At 32.2% G+C, this 18,375-nt stretch overlaps 1 protein-coding gene across 7 annotated transcripts in view; it reads left to right on the forward strand.

Moving 5' to 3' along the window:
• The first annotated feature begins 9,350 nt into the window (after positions 1-9,350).
• Positions 9,351-18,375, forward strand: part of LOC132752884 (piezo-type mechanosensitive ion channel component 2-like) — an 85,665-nt gene continuing 76,640 nt past the window's right edge. For all 7 annotated transcript variants that reach the window (XM_060743291.1, XM_060743282.1, XM_060743312.1 and 4 more), the window contains exons 1-3: positions 9,351-9,494; positions 11,386-11,481; positions 13,841-13,972. In XM_060743291.1, coding sequence (XP_060599274.1) covers positions 9,419-9,494; positions 11,386-11,481; positions 13,841-13,972 — 304 coding nt within the window. In that variant the 5' untranslated portion in view covers positions 9,351-9,418. The remainder of the gene's footprint in view (positions 9,495-11,385; positions 11,482-13,840; positions 13,973-18,375) is intronic.

Raw genomic sequence — 18,375 nt, forward strand, 5'->3', positions numbered from 1 at the left:
GGAGGTGTGCACTGCACAAGAATGATAACTCTACCTTTTATAATTTTTGAGTTATTGCCCTTTGTTATTTTTCATACTTAATTTTTCAATTCATTTTTTTTCTCAAAAAGTATTTGAGGTATCAACTTGAAACTTCATAGGTGGATAGATTTTACTGAGGAGGGATGCAGCACACCAGAATGATAACCTACCCTGCATTATTTTTCAGTTATTGCCCTTTGTTATTTTCAGCCATCAGTATTCACATAGGTTTCAAATCTGTAATCACTATAGCCATCACTTTTCATTACCAAAAGACCTCTTAAAATGGAATTATTCTGCTTTACTACATATACATTCTTCCAATGAGCAACCACATTCGGCGGGGGATGGCCATGTTGACATGGCTCTTGTTTGAACTTTATTTATCGGTTAAGCGATTTTAGCAGTCTCCTGGAATAGACCCAAAGTTTATCATAGAGTCTTTTTCTTAAACACATAGATAAATTTTTTAATGTTATGTTTTTATCAAATATTTTTCTTTCAAATTTTAATAATTTCATAATGATATTGACTCAGTAAAAAAGTGGTAATCGAATTTCCATTTTTAATTAAATCTCCTTATTTAATTTGGGTTATTTTTGTTGCCAGTTAATCTTTCAATTATCTTTGAGTTTGATGCTTTATATCATTAAATGTTTTCATCTTGTCAACTCGATCTTGGCACATAACAAGTTAGCAAGTGATATGCTATTTTCATATTTAACTGTACACCTGCTGGCATGACCAAGTTGAGAATTTATAAATAGAAAGTGCAGAAAATAAGGTTTTATCAGTTGAATTGCATATAATTCAGATATCTATGGTAAGACAAGCTTAAACGAATATTATAACACTACTTGCAGTTTTACCTCTATGTACAAAGTTAAAAAAACGTAGCAATGATCCTTTTTGATTAGCTCAAGTTTAATCAGGACTCGTGCTGGCAGGAGCCAATGAGCAAATTGGCTCCAAAATAATTAAATTGGGTCAAGAAAATCACGATTGGCTGAAGCTTAAGAAAAGTATGACTGTTTTGCATGCAACATCAAATTTCAAAACTAAATCTTAATGTACTGAAGGTATTCACTTTAAACTTTGTCTTTAGGATCATAATTTGAGGTCATTATCATAAGTCCAAAACCTCAACATCAATTCTGACTGAATGATAACATGGAACTTGTCCGATTTATGGCTCTTTGTGAACTAAAATCAATTATAAAAAACTTCTGATGGTGTTCATCTGAAACTTAATTTCATGTTTTCAAACTTAAAATTGGAAGTCACTTTCCAAGATCTATATTTCTGGCATGGATTTTAAAAGAATAATGGCCCTTTGTGAACTTTTGAATTCTGTGGTTAGTATTCAAAGCTCATAACTATGTCATTTATTCCAAATGAAATCTACTGTTTGTTAATTCCACAATTATCTAGGCTCTTGTTTTACTGGTAAGCATGGAGCCTGCTGGCTTACTGACAAGTCTTGTTTCAATTTTATGTTGGTTAGAATGATGTTCCTTTTGTAAAACTGATAGCTATTGATATATGACTTACTTGGCATAGATTTTGAAATCATTATAGACTGTCATGCCTAGATAGCATCCTTTTATAAGAAAAGGAAGAAGGATAAATATTTAATTAACATGTAAAGTATAGGTTATTATTAGCTTGATACTAAAAGAATAAGATGAGCTAACATTGACTGTGTAATTTTAGTCTCCTTTATAAATCTTTAGCTCAAACCATTTTAAATTTGCTTCTTACAACAAACTGTTAAGTAGCCCAGTCTTTAACAGAGGTGGACAGTACTCAGAGATAGATATCTAAATACCATTTCTCATGAGTTTATGGATTCACTTAATATAGCATTGACCATTCTTTGATTACCCTCTCTCAAATTTGTTTCTATAAGTGGTTTCCTTCATGAAATTTGAATGGTCCTTTCTTTAATTCTACATTAACTTCTTCAGGGTGAATGTGTAATCTAAAGATAAGCTTCAGTTACTTGAATTTGTCAGCTATGTTTATTGATTGATTTTGTCTTCTTTTCTTTCATTTTTTTGCCTGTGAACATTTGGACTGTAAATTTCCTATTATATATTTTTATATCTCATTTTCCATACTTGTGATATTTAAGGATGCTAGATGGACACTATTATAAACTGAAATTTGTGTTTGTAAGCGGTACGTCCAGTTAAACTATTATATGAAGATATAATTGTTAATACTTGATTTATTACACAAAATGGGTTAAATTTTAAGTTTAAATACAACTGTATTATCATTGTAAAAGCTTATTTTGGTCAATCAAAAACTCCCTCCATTCCCCCAGGTATTTTGTGGGATAAAACTACCAAATATTAATTATCCCTTTCTTTTTGATGTACAAATATACATGCTAAATTTTTGGTGCAAAATTTATCAGTTGAAGTTTCAAAATACACTTAACAAAACTTATAACTGTGCAGTTTTTAAATCTGAATAACTTTTTTATTACTTGACATTTTTTACCCAAATTTTGGAATTCATCGTTTGAATGGTTTATTTTTACAATGCTATATTCAGAAATAACGGTTATTTTTGTTGTGTGCGTTCATCCGTGACATGACATAAACAACAAAGTGCACGTGAGGGTGACAGGTTGTCGCTAAATGAAGTTATTATTGACCATCAAGGATTCTATTAAATTAAAGACATCCAAAAAACATAAATTTATTCCAGAATTTTCGCAATTGAAAGAAAAATGGCCGTCTAGAAGTTTTACGCAAGGGAATTTGCATTTCAGGCGCCCATTTTGAAAATAAATTTGCATAATATTTTTCTCAAATAAACATATTGACTAAGATTTTACTTTAAAACTAAAAACAAACTTTCTTGGTACTTTCATATTAATGAAAATATCGTGTTTGCATTGGTTTTAGCAACTGGGTACAACGCGTTACGGAGATCGACATAAACCAGTCTTTATTGAAATTCAATAAAGCAAATATTAAAATCACAGTGACATAATGCCCTGGAATTCATTGTAGTATTATACCCTATCGGTGATCCTATGTTTTATGTTTGTATTTTAGTGAAATCAAGAGATTTAGACCTTTTTGCACCCAATATAAATACACATTTTACAGAAATGTGAAATTCGGTTTTCGCACAATATTGCACACATCGCTATTTCTCAGTAAGTACGAATCGCCCTGACATAAAAATCGATATCCATCATTGCACATATCTGCACTATACTTGGTTAAAATTTCAGAGATCTATGTTTATTAGTATCTGAGAAAATTTGATTTTTATACGTGCACACTTATAAGATTTGTTAAGTGTATGAGAATTACAGTAAAAGTATTATAAATGAATGATTTTATCAAAATTTCAAAGTGTGATTTTGTTAACAGACAGGAAACAACATCTGTTTTGATTAAACCTTTGTGACTGTAACTGAGAGCTTAAAATAGAAAACCCAGAATCAATAATATCTCATGTATTGATTATTAGTCTTTCATCTTTGAATCAAAATTCACTGAAGCATGTCATCCATAACGCAGTTGGTTGTTACCAGCATAGTAAATGACCAGGTTGTTAAATTGTAGGATAAAAAGAACTGTCAACAGTTTGTGTTTCTATTTATCTGTTATAGTAATTAATACGAAGTTTTAGTTCTCTTCAACAGAAATAAGAGACATTAGGTGTTTGATTTGAGATTAGAATATTATATTCAATTATTATACATTAAGGTAAGAATAATTTGGTGGTAAATCGGTAATTAATGTTGTAATTTATAATGTAAAAATTCATGTAGCAATTATTGGTAATCATAATTTGCAGTGGGCGATTGTAGTTCATATGTTTATATATACAGTATTTATATAATAATGTTTATTACTTAATATGCATAAACTTGATTCTACAGCCTACAGCCTTTCACAAGTTATTTATGTACTGTGAGGCTCGTAATATATTCCTTTATATAGTGTTTTACAAGTAATGTGTTACATAGTTAAACTTTGAACTTGTGTGGGCAGAGGAACTTGTGATGCATTTTAAGATTTAAATGATTACCATGTATCCTCACATTTTATTGCACTCTCATAAATAACTGAATTTAAGCAAAGTTTCTTCATAAGATAATGCATGTAATAAAATTACAAGATCTGACATCATTTTAAGAACAGTTTCATGGGAAGTTGTTCAATTATTCTTAGAAAATTATTTGTGCTGACTAACTTTGTGAGTCATATACATGTACATGTATAATCTCTTATACATGTATATTTTTATTTTCATACTGACAGAATAGTAATGAGGAATATTTAATTAGAATCAATTGAAAGTGAGTTTTATGAACAATGTTGATTATAGGCTTTTGGTCTGCAAATACCTCACACTAACATACAGATTTCACTATATAAAGTACCATAACTTGTAACTAAATTATCACATTTGCTTACAAGTACAATAAATTTAAAAAAAGTGTCCTGAGTTAGATTTTGGTGCTTGCTCATGCATGAACGGGTACCATAGGTCTTTCTCTTCATGAGTAAAGCTAGAAAATCACTGTCAGTATTGGTGTGACTTCAAAACCAACCAACCAACAAACAATGAAATAAGCATAGATACAATGTAAACACATAATATTATATTATTATTGCCTGCCAGATATTACTCACAGTAAAAAGTAAAATAATGAAATATATTGATTAATGTTATAGCTTTAATAATTATAACAACATGCAGAAATAATGCAACAAAGATTCTGTTAGTTATTTTATATAACAGTAGCAACAGATTTAATTAGAAAATTTACCGGCAACAAAATATTACCGGTAAGTTGCTATTACATGTAGTGTAACAAATGAAAAACGGATGGAAAGTGTTGATTAAAAGATTGTGTTGCATTGTAATAGATGGAGGATGCTTGTGTTATATTATACCAGGATTATCACACTAGATTTCATTGTTTACAGGAAATATCAATACTGTCTCTTTGTATCTGAAAGCTTATTCTTTTAAGGTAATAACATTGAATGAATGCATTCATTTTTTACGTAACATGTGGATTTTATTGCTTCACAAGGATACATGTTGTGTAGATGACAAGCTGGTGCAGTTTTACCTTAGGCTACACATTTTAGCTATTTTTATTGGAATTCTGTTATTTTTCTCAGAAGGTTTGATGGCAAACGTAAAAAGTAATGGCACACTTGTTTGGAAATTTTATTGCTTGGAAGAAATGTGATATTGCTTAAATGAATGAGCAAGTGGTTTATGTGACTGAGTGGTTACAGTTTCTTACTTTTCATCACTTACCACACTTACTGTTGATTGTTCAAATTTCATCTGGAACTTTGGATGTTTACATGTGAGGAAGTTAGCTTGGTTATTTATAAGTTTGATGGTTCTACTCTGGTGCCAGCTTAATAAGCAATAAGGAATAATGGGGCATCTGAGTTATATCTCCACCAGTAAAGTTAAATAAACATCAACCTATGACCCTCACAGTATTGCTGCAACTTAACCCTTAACATGTGAGGTCTGATCATGATCTGCACCGTTTACTATTCAGTCAGTACATATTTTGAAATTCTTCTTAAAATGACAAATGGTTCAGTCCAGATTGAATGATGGACATGCCCATTTGCAAATGTGAAATATTTAGCGTGGTGGTAACGGTTAAAAACCCAACCACAAAAATTTACTCCATATATACTGTAAGCTATACAAGTAATTTAGATAAAAATATTATCAAAAATGGATTTGTGGTCATATGTTACCACATGATGTAAAATGATAAATGATCATATGTTATTGAAGGTATTGAAAAATAGATTTACTAGTTGAATAAGTAGTTTCAGCTCATAAAATGCTTTTTATCTCTTCCCCCCCACCCTTCCCTCCCCTCTCTCCTCCCTGTACTAAGATTGAAATATCTCTATAATGTTCTACTGAAGACTCGAATTATAAGTAATAATTCAGTCTGACTGTGCTTAGAAAACCCTTTAAAGTTAACAGACAGTTCCAAACATTAAAGTAATAGAGGCCCATCTCCTACCGTTAAAAGTAAATATTGTTAACAGTGTAACAGGTAGAATATTATGATAAAGATTTGAAAGTATTTGATAAGTTTGTTTATTTACTTAATAATAGTAGTGTAACGATATAGATGTCCTGAATATTTGATAAAAATTCCTTTAAACTTACATCAAACTAATACAATGTACAGTTATACCATATACTGGTAGTGGTAAAATAAAAAGTAGCAGCAGTTGCTTTAAGGAATTTCAATAGCAAAGGCGCAAGTTGTCAGACTGCATGGAAATGCATGTCAGTCACTCTATATATGAAACTTTAATAGAATGTGTCTAAAAATGCAGGTTAGATGCTCTATAATTGGAACATAGGCATGGAAATGCAAGTTTGTTGCTGTATACATGTTTAGGGAGTTAGGGACATAAGCCTATAGCTCTATATGTATATACATGTATAGGGACATAAGCTTGGATAGGCAGGTTAGTGGCTTGATATAAATGTATAGGAACATAAGCTTGGATAGGCAGGTTAGTGGCTCGATATAAATGTATAGGGACATAAGCTTGGATAGGCAGGTTAGAGGCTCGATAAAAATGTATAGGGACATAAGCTTGGATAGGCAGGATAGTGGCTTGATATAAATGTATAGGGACATAAGCTTGGATAGGCAGGTTAGAGGCTCGATATAAATGTATAGGGACATAAGCCTGGATAGGCAGGTTAGAGGCTCGATATAAATGTATAGGGACATAAGCTTGGATAGGCAGGATAGTGGCTTGATATAAATGTATAGGGACATAAGCTTGGATAGGCAGGTTAGTGGCTCGATATAAATGTATAGGGACATAAGCCTGGCTAGGCAGGTTAGTGGCTCGATATAAATGTATAGGGACATAAGCTTGGATAGGCAGGTTTGTGGCTCGATATAAATGTATAGGGACATAAGCTTGGATAGGCAGGTTAGTGGCTCGATATAAATGTATAGGGACATAAGCTTGGATAGGCAGGTTATAGTGGCTCGATATAAATGTATAGGGACATAAGCTTGGATAGGCAGGTTAGTGGCTCGATATAAATGTATAGGGACATAAGCTTGGATAGGCAGGTTAGTGGCTCGATATAAATGTATAGGGACATAAGCTTGGATAGGCAGGTTAGTGGCTCGGTATAAATGTATAGGGACATAAGCTTGGATAGGCAGGTTTGTGGCTCGATATAAATGTATAGGGACATAAGCTTGGATAGGCAGGTTAGTGGCTCAATATAAATGTATAGGGACATAAGCCTGGAAAGGTTGGTGGCTCTTAATATATTTTTAGAGACATAAGTATGGAAATGCATGTTGATGGCTTAATATCATGTATAGGGCCATGGTCTTGAAAGGTTGGTGCCTTTTTATAGACATTGTAAAGCAGGTTCTCCGCACTATATTGAGAGAGTTAGATGAGTGTATTGTGTTCAGGATGTGACACTGATGACAAATATGATGTCAAAGTTGATACAGTATGATATTCCCATGATAGTCATGTGATCACTTTAAAACATACCATATGTACAGCTGGCCTCACTCTTTGGATAATTAGTCAGTTGCCTTTGATGCTTGAATTATCCCTAGGCAATATGATGATGACTGTATTTCACAAGATAAAATGCTTAATAATGAACATAGTTCTTTCTGATCAAGGAAGAGCTAATATATAATATTTGTGATGATGTAAGTGGTAGAAGTGAATTGTTTTCTTTTATATCATGGGACAATGCATCTACAGCCTACAGTGTTTTATTGGCAACTCATTTTTCATGCAAAATTGTGACATGTACTGTATTTGTTTCCACACATCAAGTTGATTTCCGAATGCTGTATGCTTCTATTTAAATACTTGATACAACTTATTCCAACATTACTTTTATAACTGATTTTAAGTGGTACATGTATCTCAACATAAACACGGGTTTTACTGTAGTATAGTGGTATGAAATCTCAAGTATCTAAGTTTTTTACACCGGGTGTTCTTGTAATTATCTCATTCATAATGTAGATTGGTAAACAAGTGTTTAAATCATTATAAATGCTTGTTGAATATTCTCTCTGTCAAAACTTGATTAGATTGCAGCAGTAAATGAATGTTTTCCTCATTTATATTTCATTCACTTGCTTTGGATTCATTTGAGGGAAATCATCAAATGATTCATGTAGTAAAGTGGAATCTATCAAGAAGGGAATCCTTTTTAAGAAAATCTTCAGACATGGATATTATCCACATTAGGGAAAAATGAGTCCTTTATTCGTGTAAGAAAACTTCTTCAAGGGAATAGAAAGGAAATCTTTATTCATGTCAGAAATTTTTATCTAGGATTTAGCTTTTTACTGGAAATAGAAATGAGTCATTTTTCTTGTCAGAAATTTCTTTTAAGTCATGTCAGAAAGTTCTTCAAGTGATTTGTTTCATTCAGGGAATAGAAATGAGTCCTTTTTCATGTCAGAATATACTTCAGTATATTTTTATATGGAATGGAAGAAATGAAATTTTGTTGTTTATTTTTACCAGAAGATTCTTTATTTTATATTTGCATAATTTTGTTTTTACTTTAAGGTTAGATGTACAAAATATTAACCATCATGCTAAAAATGGCATTTCTGATTTTATTTTAGTTTATAGAAATAGAACATTAAAATTTCACTTTAATAGAATGAAGATTAATCATTATTATTAAATGGTTCTGACTATGGCTTTATAATAAATGCAAGAAATTATTATTTCCAATATATGACATGTCAGTTTTCTTGTGTAAACCTGTATCAAGTAATTTTACATATTTTTTGTTTATAAAATATATTGATGCTTGGAAATAATACCATTTTTCCTATAGACAGAACTTAAGATTTAAATTAGGAAAAAAGCTACTACTGTCTATTGGGAAAATGGCACAATATCTTCTGTAAAGTAGGTTGAAAAGTCTTGATCCATTTTCCATGACATGCACTTTGTTCTGTAGAAAACAATTACCTCTTTCACTGCCAGAACTTAAATTATAAAATAACAATGTATTTTCCAGGACATTTCTAGAAATAACAGGAACCACCATACAGATTAATAATTATTTTCTCTTATAAATATCTTATTAAAGATAAAATTTGAAATATAAAAGACATATTTATTGGTCATTTTACATTCCAAAATTGCAAAAAAAATTGTACTATGAGTATATCCACCTTACAGACAGTGAAAGGGTTATTAATCTTTTGCAGTAACTGTAAATGTTATTAAGATATCATATTACTATGATACGAGGTTTCATGACTGAATTGAGTTATTTTCACCATTATAGGGATTGATGTGGAGGATTTAACTCAAGTGTGAGGAAGAAGATGGCGGCCTCACAGGTAGCCAGACTTGTCTGTTACCTGTTATACAGGGTGCTTCTACCAGCAGTCTTGCTTGTCTGTAAGTATTCTACACAAACAATTATATCAGTTAGTCGTCTATTAGTATTCCATACAAAGAATTGTAGCAGTTATTTGTCTGCTAGTATTCCATACAAACAATTGTATCAGTTATTTGTCTGCTAGTATTCCATACAAACAATTGTATCAGTTATTATCCCCCGCCGATGGAATCGGGAGGGGTATATAGTTTCGGCGTTGTCCGTCCATCCGTCCGTCCGAATTTCGATTCCGGAGTAGTTCTCTGCAACTACTGGCTGGAATTCAACGAAACTTTATGGGAATCATCAATATCAAGAGGAGATGCGCATATCGTCGGCTTGTTCCGGTCCGACCCTTTAACTCAGAGTTATGGCCCTTGATTAGTTATGTAGTATGCATATAGAGTAAAAATCGTTTCCGGAGTAGTTCTCAGCAACTACTGGCTGGAATTCAACGAAACTTTAGGGGAATCATCAATATCAAGAGGAGATGCGCATATCGTCGGCTTGTTCCGGTTTAACTCAGAGTTATGGCCTTTGATTAGTTATGCAATATGCATATGGAGTAAAAATCGTTTCCGGAGTTAACGTCGGCTTGTTCAGGTCAGACCCTTTAACTCAGAGTTATGGCCCTTGATTAGTTATGTAGTATGCATATAGATAAAAATCATTTCCGCACTACTTCTCTGCAACTACTGGCTGGAATTCAACCAAACTTTATGGGAACCTTCAATACCAAGAGGAGATGCGCATATCGTCGGCTTGTTCCGGTCAGACACTTTAACTCAGAGTTATGGCCCTTGATTAGTTATGCAGTATGCATATGGAGTAAAAATCATTTCCGCGCTACTTCTCTGCAACTACTGGCTGGAATTCAACCAAACTTTATGGGAACCTTCAATACCAAGAGGAGATGCGCATATCGTCGGCTTGTTCCGGTCAGACACTTAAACTCAGAGTTATGGCCCTTGATTAGTTATGCAGTATCCATATAGAAAAATATTTGTTTCCTCGCTACTTCTCTGCTACTACTGGCTGGAATTCAATGAAACTTTATGGGATACTAAGAGGAGATGTGCATATAGTCGCCTTGTTCCAGTCAGATACTTATTACTCAGATTTATGGCCCTTGATTAGTTATGTAGTATGCATACATCTCATTGGCATTTCCAGATTTTACTATTTAACACAAAGTTATGGCTCTGTTATTGCCCTGAATATTTATCAAGTTCAAAGAATATTACTGTTTATGCCATGATTAATATATAAATAAAGCCTTATGTCTTCAGTTGTTGTGTTAATAATAACCAGTACTCGGCGGGGGATATAAATTCAACGAATTTGCTTGTTTGTCTGCTAGTATTCCATACAAACAATTGTATCAGTTATTTGTCTGCTAGTATTGCATACAAACAATTGTATCAGTTATTTCTCTGCTAGTATTTCAAACAAACAATTGTATCAGTTATTTGTCTATTAGTATTCAAGACAAACAATTGTATCAGTGAACATTTTGTTAGTATTTTACACAAACAATTATAGCAGTTATTTGTCTGTTACAATTCTACACATTTGTTACTGTTATTACAGTCTGTAAGTATTTTACACAAACAACTGTATCAGATTTTTGATCTATGATCTCAGGTTAATGTTTCATTCATTTATACATATACGGCAAACAACAAATGATTTAATTATCATATTATCAACTTCTATAGCTTGTACAGATATTAACTGGTGTTAAAATGTTCATTAGATTTTAAAATGAATTAATTTGATTGTAAAATATTCTAGTACAAAGAAGTGTATTACTTATTTCTCATGCTCATATATTTTGTGAGTTATTGAAATAAATGAAATATAAAGATTTTGACCTCTGCTAACAATCTTATATTTTATTTTATATTACAGGTGCGGCAGTAAGATTCAATGGTGTTTCCTTCCTGTATGCAGTGTTCCTTTTACTGTGTCCACTACTCAGTGCTCCAACTCCTTCCAGTATAAGAGGTAAGTTCTGCTGCTTTTAATGCTGGTCTTATATTTCGTAGTTATTTTAGAGAAATACAATGTACTAAGTTTCATAGGATGAGGCTAATGATTTAATAACAATGCAGCCAACATTTGATTTTACAGGGGCAATCTTTTCCTACATTTGATTTGACAGGAGAAGTACTTTCCTACATTTTATCCAACAGGGGAAGTATTTCCCTAAATTTGGTTTAACTAGGGCAATCTTTTCCTACATTTGATTTGACAGGAGAAGTACTTTCCTACATTTAATTCAACAGGGGAAGACTTTCCCTTTATTTGTTTTTAACAGGGGCAGTATTTTCCTATATTTTATTTAACAAGGCCAATCTTTCCCTATATTTTACTTAACAAGGGCAATCTTTTTAACAGTTTACATGTACATGTATTTGATTTAACAGGGTCAGTATTTTCCTATACATTTTGTATTAAACTGGGGCAATCTTTCCCTAAATTTGGTTTAACAATGGCAATCTTGATTTGATAAAACAGGGACATTCATTTCCTATATTAGATTTAACAGGGACAATATTTTCCTTAATTTGATATAATAGGGGACAATGTATAGTAATTTTAATTTAATAGAGCCTATGTTTATCATATTTTGTTATATTGACAACTTTTTCTTTTATTTGATATTGCAGAGCCAATCTTTCCTGTAGAAACCCATTATATAATTTGCAATATTATTGAATAGAACATAAGTATTATTTTGCATATGATTTTTGGTTTATGGACCTGTCAATAAGTAGACTAATTCTGCTCATAATTCAAGCAAGAGTTGGAATTATTGATTGTACTGGGGAAGAGACTGGTATCATTTTTGATTGAACAGTTTTATCAAGGTAAAAGCCATACAATCGCCAAACATCACATGATTGCCTATGAATAGAAGAAGACCTTTATTGTTTTACTGATGGTTTTCCACAAGATTGTTGGATAAGGCTTCAATTAGGATACATCTGCCAGACATCTCTGTATTTTTTTCGTGGTTTCCAGCAAATGCTCCATATTGATAAGGGAGACAATATGTCAAAGTTGTAGTGTTCAAGATATTCATCTTACTGAAAACAATGCACTTATCATAAGTAGAAAATGAGGCCTGACTCTGCAGCTTACAAACTTGATAATATTATTAGATAAATCATATGCACACTTGAAAGGTCAAAGCAGCCGTGAGCTTTGCTGTATAGTTGTGACACTTTGGCTCAATTACTTTAAAAGGTCCTCATTGTACATTCTGTTATCTTTATATATGAATATGATGTATTATTCTCTATGTTAAGAGGGTAATTATTGTATTGTATTAAGGTGATAGTTTTGATCAGAATGGATCAAAGGTCAAGTTGACTGCACATCCAATAGTAAGAGTAGTTTTAGTCACTGGTATACAATTCTTCTTTACAAGGATCAAAAGTTAACACTTAACCTACTGTCAAGTCATGTGATGGAATAATCCAGCTTTCATTTTTTTGCAACTCCTTTCATGTACATGTATATCAGTGAATATTTGTTGCACTTTTCCTAATGGGAAATCCACATTTCTGTTGATGTTTTATATTTGGGAGGTTGGCTCAAGTATTCATATAATTTTGCCAAGTAACACTTATTGGAAGTATTATGTAAATGTGTTGATTATTGTATTTTGCTATAGTCAGGTACTGTAAAAGAGTATATTTTGGTTCTAATTATTTATGTATAAGTTATCATGATATACCATATTTACCCAATTTAATGCCCTTACCAGGATAATGCCCAAAAAGTAATTAACAAACCTTTAACTTTTATTTAAATAAAAAAAGAGAAACAACAGTCATGTGTGGCATTGGTCTAGTATATTTTCTGAAATCAGCAGTCTTTTTGATCTGTGAACCTTGGATTTGTGAATTACAGTCTTGAGTAAAGAACAGATTTTTTCATAGATGATCTGTTAAACTTCCTATCCATGAACAGTGATTAGCTTATCTGTTAAAATGTCATTCAAACCATCAAAAGAAATCAAATTATTTCTTTATTTATTTTGTATAGTAATTTGATATGTTAATAAGAAATGTCTTAGGACCTCTGTTGCCAATTGGTAAGGATGCCAATTTTCACTTCCTTTTGGCAGCTGTGGGTTTAAATCTTGCTTGTGACTTACAGGCTATCTAGTTAGCTCATGGAAGGCATATTGTTCCACTCGGAAGCCTGCCATGTTTTTGAAATAATGCACTTACAGATACCTGAATTCTTTTTCCACAAGTAAAGCATAACTTTTACAAAGTTCATGTGACATTAAATTTTATCCCATGTTTGTTACTCTTATTCTTATAAATACATTATTCTTTGTGTGTTTCAGGATGTACAGGGATATACCTGCGTATAGTGTTTGTAGTTGCGTTGTTGGCAGTGTTGGCACACAGCGTGTTCCACATAACCCTCTCTGCTATAGCTACAGATACAGAACCTTATGGATCAATGTTCCCAAATTGTAAGTATATAACATAATACATGCCTTAACTCTTCTCTCCATAGAACTGTTTGGCACAACCTTCTGAATAATTTGGACATAAAATTGTCCTGCTAGTCTGTAGTTTTATGTTATTCAATGAATAAGATTAACATTATTATTGTAATACTAGTCTATTAGATTGTTTAGTCTTCCGGTTAATCTATATTTTTATGCCCCCCTTCGAAGAAGAGGGGGTATATTGTTTTGCTAATGTCGGTTTGTCTGTCTGTCGGTCCGTCGGTCTGTCCGTCGGTAGACCACATGGTTTCCGCTGATTATCTTGAAAAGTATTTATCACAAAGTCTTCATATTTCACATAGTGATTGGTCATCACTAGTAGATGACCCCTATTGATTTGGGGTCACTAGGTCAAAGGTCAAAGTCACAGGGGCCTTAAATGTCAAAATAGTTTCCGCTGATTATCTTGAAAAGTATATATCGCAAAGTCTTCATATTTCACATAGTGATTGGTCATGACTAGTAGATGACCCCTATTGATTTTGGGGTCACTAGGTCAAAGGTCAAGGTCACAGGGGCCTTAAATGTCAAAATAGTTTCCGCTGATTATCTTGAAAAGTATGTGTCACAAAGTCTTCATTTTTCACACAGTGATTGGTCATCACTAGTAGATGACCCCAATTGATTTTGGGGTCAAAGGTCAATGTCACAGGGGCCTTAAATGTCAAAATGGTTTCCGCTGATTATCTTGAAAAGTATGTATCGCAAAGTCTTCATATTTCACATAGTGATTGGTCATCACTAGTAGATGACCCCTGTTGATTTTGGGGTCACTATGTCAAAGGTCAAGGTCACAGGGACCTTAAAATGTCAAAATAGTTTCCGCTGATTATCTTGAAAAGTATGTATCACAAAGTCTTCATATTTCACATAGTGATTGGTCATCACTAGTAGATGACCCCTATTGATTTTGGGGTCACTAGGTCAAAAGTAAAGGTCACAGAGGCCTTGAATGTCAAAATGGTTTCCGCTGATTATCTTGAAAAGTATTCATCACAAAGTCTTCATATTTCACATAGTAATTGGTCATAACTAATGGATGACCTCTATTGATTTTGGGGTCACTAGGTCAAAGGTCAAGGTCACATGGGCCTTAAATGTCAAAAGGGTTTCCGCTGATTATCTTGAAAAGTATTCATCACAAAGTCTTCATATTTCACCTAGTTATTGGTCATAAGTAGAAGATGATGACCTCTATTGATTTATTAGGTCAAAGGTAAATGTCACATGGGCCTTAAAAGTCAAAATGGTTTCCATTGATTTTTCCATAATTGAACACTTCCATGTACCCATTTTTGGCAAGTTTCTGTAATAAAATTACCAATTATGTGAGTCAATGGCTAGAAAGGGGGGTATATGTGTCGTTCGACATTCTTGTTTTTATTATTTTTGTTCAGTGATTAAATATTAACATTTATAATTGTCCACAAATCCCATTGACAGAATAATCTTACTCAACTTACATGAACGAACATATTTCATATTTCCCTATTTCCCCGACAGATATTATTTTTCAGAAAGTTCTAATTACTGAATGGAAAAAATTTACCGAAAAATTTTCCCACAACATTATTTTGACTCAAAACTAGCATTTTTTTTAATTTCATGAAGTTTATTATATGAAACAATTACATTTAGTCTGGAAAGCCCTGTTTGATGTCTGCTGACTTGCCATGAGTTTGTGATATTATTTTCTCCTATAAGTAGGTCATGCTTCTCGTAAAACAAGGCACATATGTAATAATTCAGCAATTTTTCTCAGTTTATAGAGACATCTGATGTAACTAAGATTTACTTTGTTGCCAAACAGTTTTATTAAGCCGTTCCCCATTATCTGTATTTTAGTTGAAAACATATACAAGTTGGTATCAACTGATGATATAAGTTTTGCTTTTTATTGGGTAATGAAATGTAATATATGCAAGGTAGGCAGAAAACTCGTTTGCACAAAATAAAATAGTTGAAGTAATTAAATTGGGGTGTTTTTTATAAAATGATGAGAAGAGCTGTTTATAAACATTTTTGCATATTGGACAATATGACAATGTCTCATGTAGCTGTTTGTTCATCTCATATTACCTGTTTTTATCAACATATCACCTTCCCATTACTTACACTTTGAAAATAAAAATATCTAAACTATGTCAAATATGCATAGTTTGCCATACTTCAATTATAACATTGAAAAGAAAATAAACTTTAAGTCATATAATGTATACTATATTGTGCACTGAGCTGTAAATACAGTTTTTGAGTATTTTAACTACTATTCATCCAAAATTTTATATAGATTTTCAATCAATGTCCATAACAAATAAAAAAAAAAAGAATGTTAATGAAAAAAAAACTAAGTGATTTATCACAAAGAGTGCTTTAAAGCACACAAAAATCAAGCATTAAAAAAGAGACCTTTTTGATAAGGCTGCTGGTCTTCCTTTAGTATTACTTAGTGCATGTGTGATATGAAATGCAACTTTGAAAAGAAAAACTTAACCAAATAAGCTATCCATATTTTTAGGTAAATTCATTGATAATTCAGTTGATGATTAAACATCACATTTAAAAAGTTACAAGGAATAAAAAAAAAATTGTCATGTTTTTATCATTGAACTTATTCTGTACAGAATCTTTGATAAGAATGTGTCTACATTTATAGCTTGACTATTAGGGTTTTGTTTTTGAGCGTTTAAATTTCTTTAAATAGCCTGAAGGGATGTAAATTGGTATGCTCTTGGTTATCTATTTGCCCATCTATCTGTTCTTTATCTTTGGTAAGAAATTAATTGTTTTGCCAATTGCTATCATGAGACAATGTGGAGAGTGCAAATTTTGGCTTCCTCAGATCAAGGTCAATGTCACACTTTGTTAATCTCGTGTTATCTCGTGTTAAGAAGTAAAGGTTCATTATTCTCAAAACATTTTAACTTCCAAGAATACAATTCACAGAATACATTTAGATCTTAGAGCTTATATTTTTATACAAATATGAATTTCAAAATAGATTTGAAATACAATGTTTAAATCTGTGCATTGTTAAAATTATATTGTCCCATTTGGAGATTTGCAGATTTGATACAATGCTGTTCATAAAACACTTGGGTAATAAGCTCTGTAAGATTTAGTCTGCAAACTTCATTTTTGAAGTTTAAACGTTTTGAGTGTTGATTTTTTACATGAATTATTTTCAGAGTTGCTTATTTACATATAAACATAACCATCGATTCGAAAGATAAAGTGGGAAAAAAACTAAGCTGCTGTTGAGGTTATGAATAATATAACATGACAATTATGTGTTATATACACCCTGTGATGATGAGTGGATGCGCGCATATTGTATTTGTATGTTTAATGAAGTGATATAACCTTGATCACTGCATGTTTCCTGCATAGTAAAGTAAATGTGCTTGAGGAAAATTTACAAACAAACAAGTTACCATAGTGACTGGCATTCTGTAACACACATTACACTACTGTAATGATTTCCTATAAAAATGAGTCTGTATTTAACTTCACTGCGGGATGCATACCTGCTTTTATAGGTAATGCAAATTTACTTCCACTGCTGTGCAATCATCCACATTAACCCTTAACCTGCTGAATTTCTTTAATGGACTTATCCTGCTTTGAATTTAGAACAGTCCATTCAGAGGTAAAGGGGTTTTAATATAAAAAAACAATGATAAGTTAGCTATTAATAGTTAAAAGATTGGGTGTGCAGACTGGCCTGGCTGTATTCTACTGGCAAAAGCTAATCACTTTCAGTTCATGAAATGACCTTTTGTTTTAAGCATGCCTCTCAACCCAAAGTTAAGAGAGTGTGGGTTCATGCAGTATTGGGTCACAACCATCTTTCCTTACATGACACTAGTGTACTGTTTAGTCTTTCAAAGGATATTGTAGTAATTAAATTGTACTTCAGCCCAGAGATGAAATAATTATATTTGAACAAAGTGACAAAAGCATGCTGTTTTATTTAGAAAAGTAGGTACACAAACAAAGTATTTATGGTTTTATACTGAAATTACAGGCAGTAATAAGACTTGAAGCATGTTTGTCTAAGTAATTATAGTACTTAAGATCAGCAGAAGATCTTTCACTCAATGAATCTAGTGGCAGACAGGTGCTATTTCTTCTTGATATCAAGAGAGGGTTTGAATGATATAAGATATCCCGTACATTGAGCCTTTTATGCAAATTTGAACTGTTGATTCACAAATTTTTAAGAAACGTTAGTTCATTCTTATTTGGTTAGGATTTTTGTCACATTAATATCACTAACTAGTTTAAAAATGGGTCAGTGGGTCAGTGTTAAGCAAAAAAAAACTAGACTACAAGAGCATGTTAAATGAAAATCCTATTTAAAT

The sequence above is a fragment of the Ruditapes philippinarum genome, unplaced genomic scaffold, assembly GCF_026571515.1.
Source record: "Ruditapes philippinarum isolate M1 unplaced genomic scaffold, ASM2657151v2 ctg306_1_1_1_1, whole genome shotgun sequence".
Taxonomy (NCBI): Eukaryota; Metazoa; Mollusca; class Bivalvia; order Venerida; family Veneridae; genus Ruditapes; species Ruditapes philippinarum.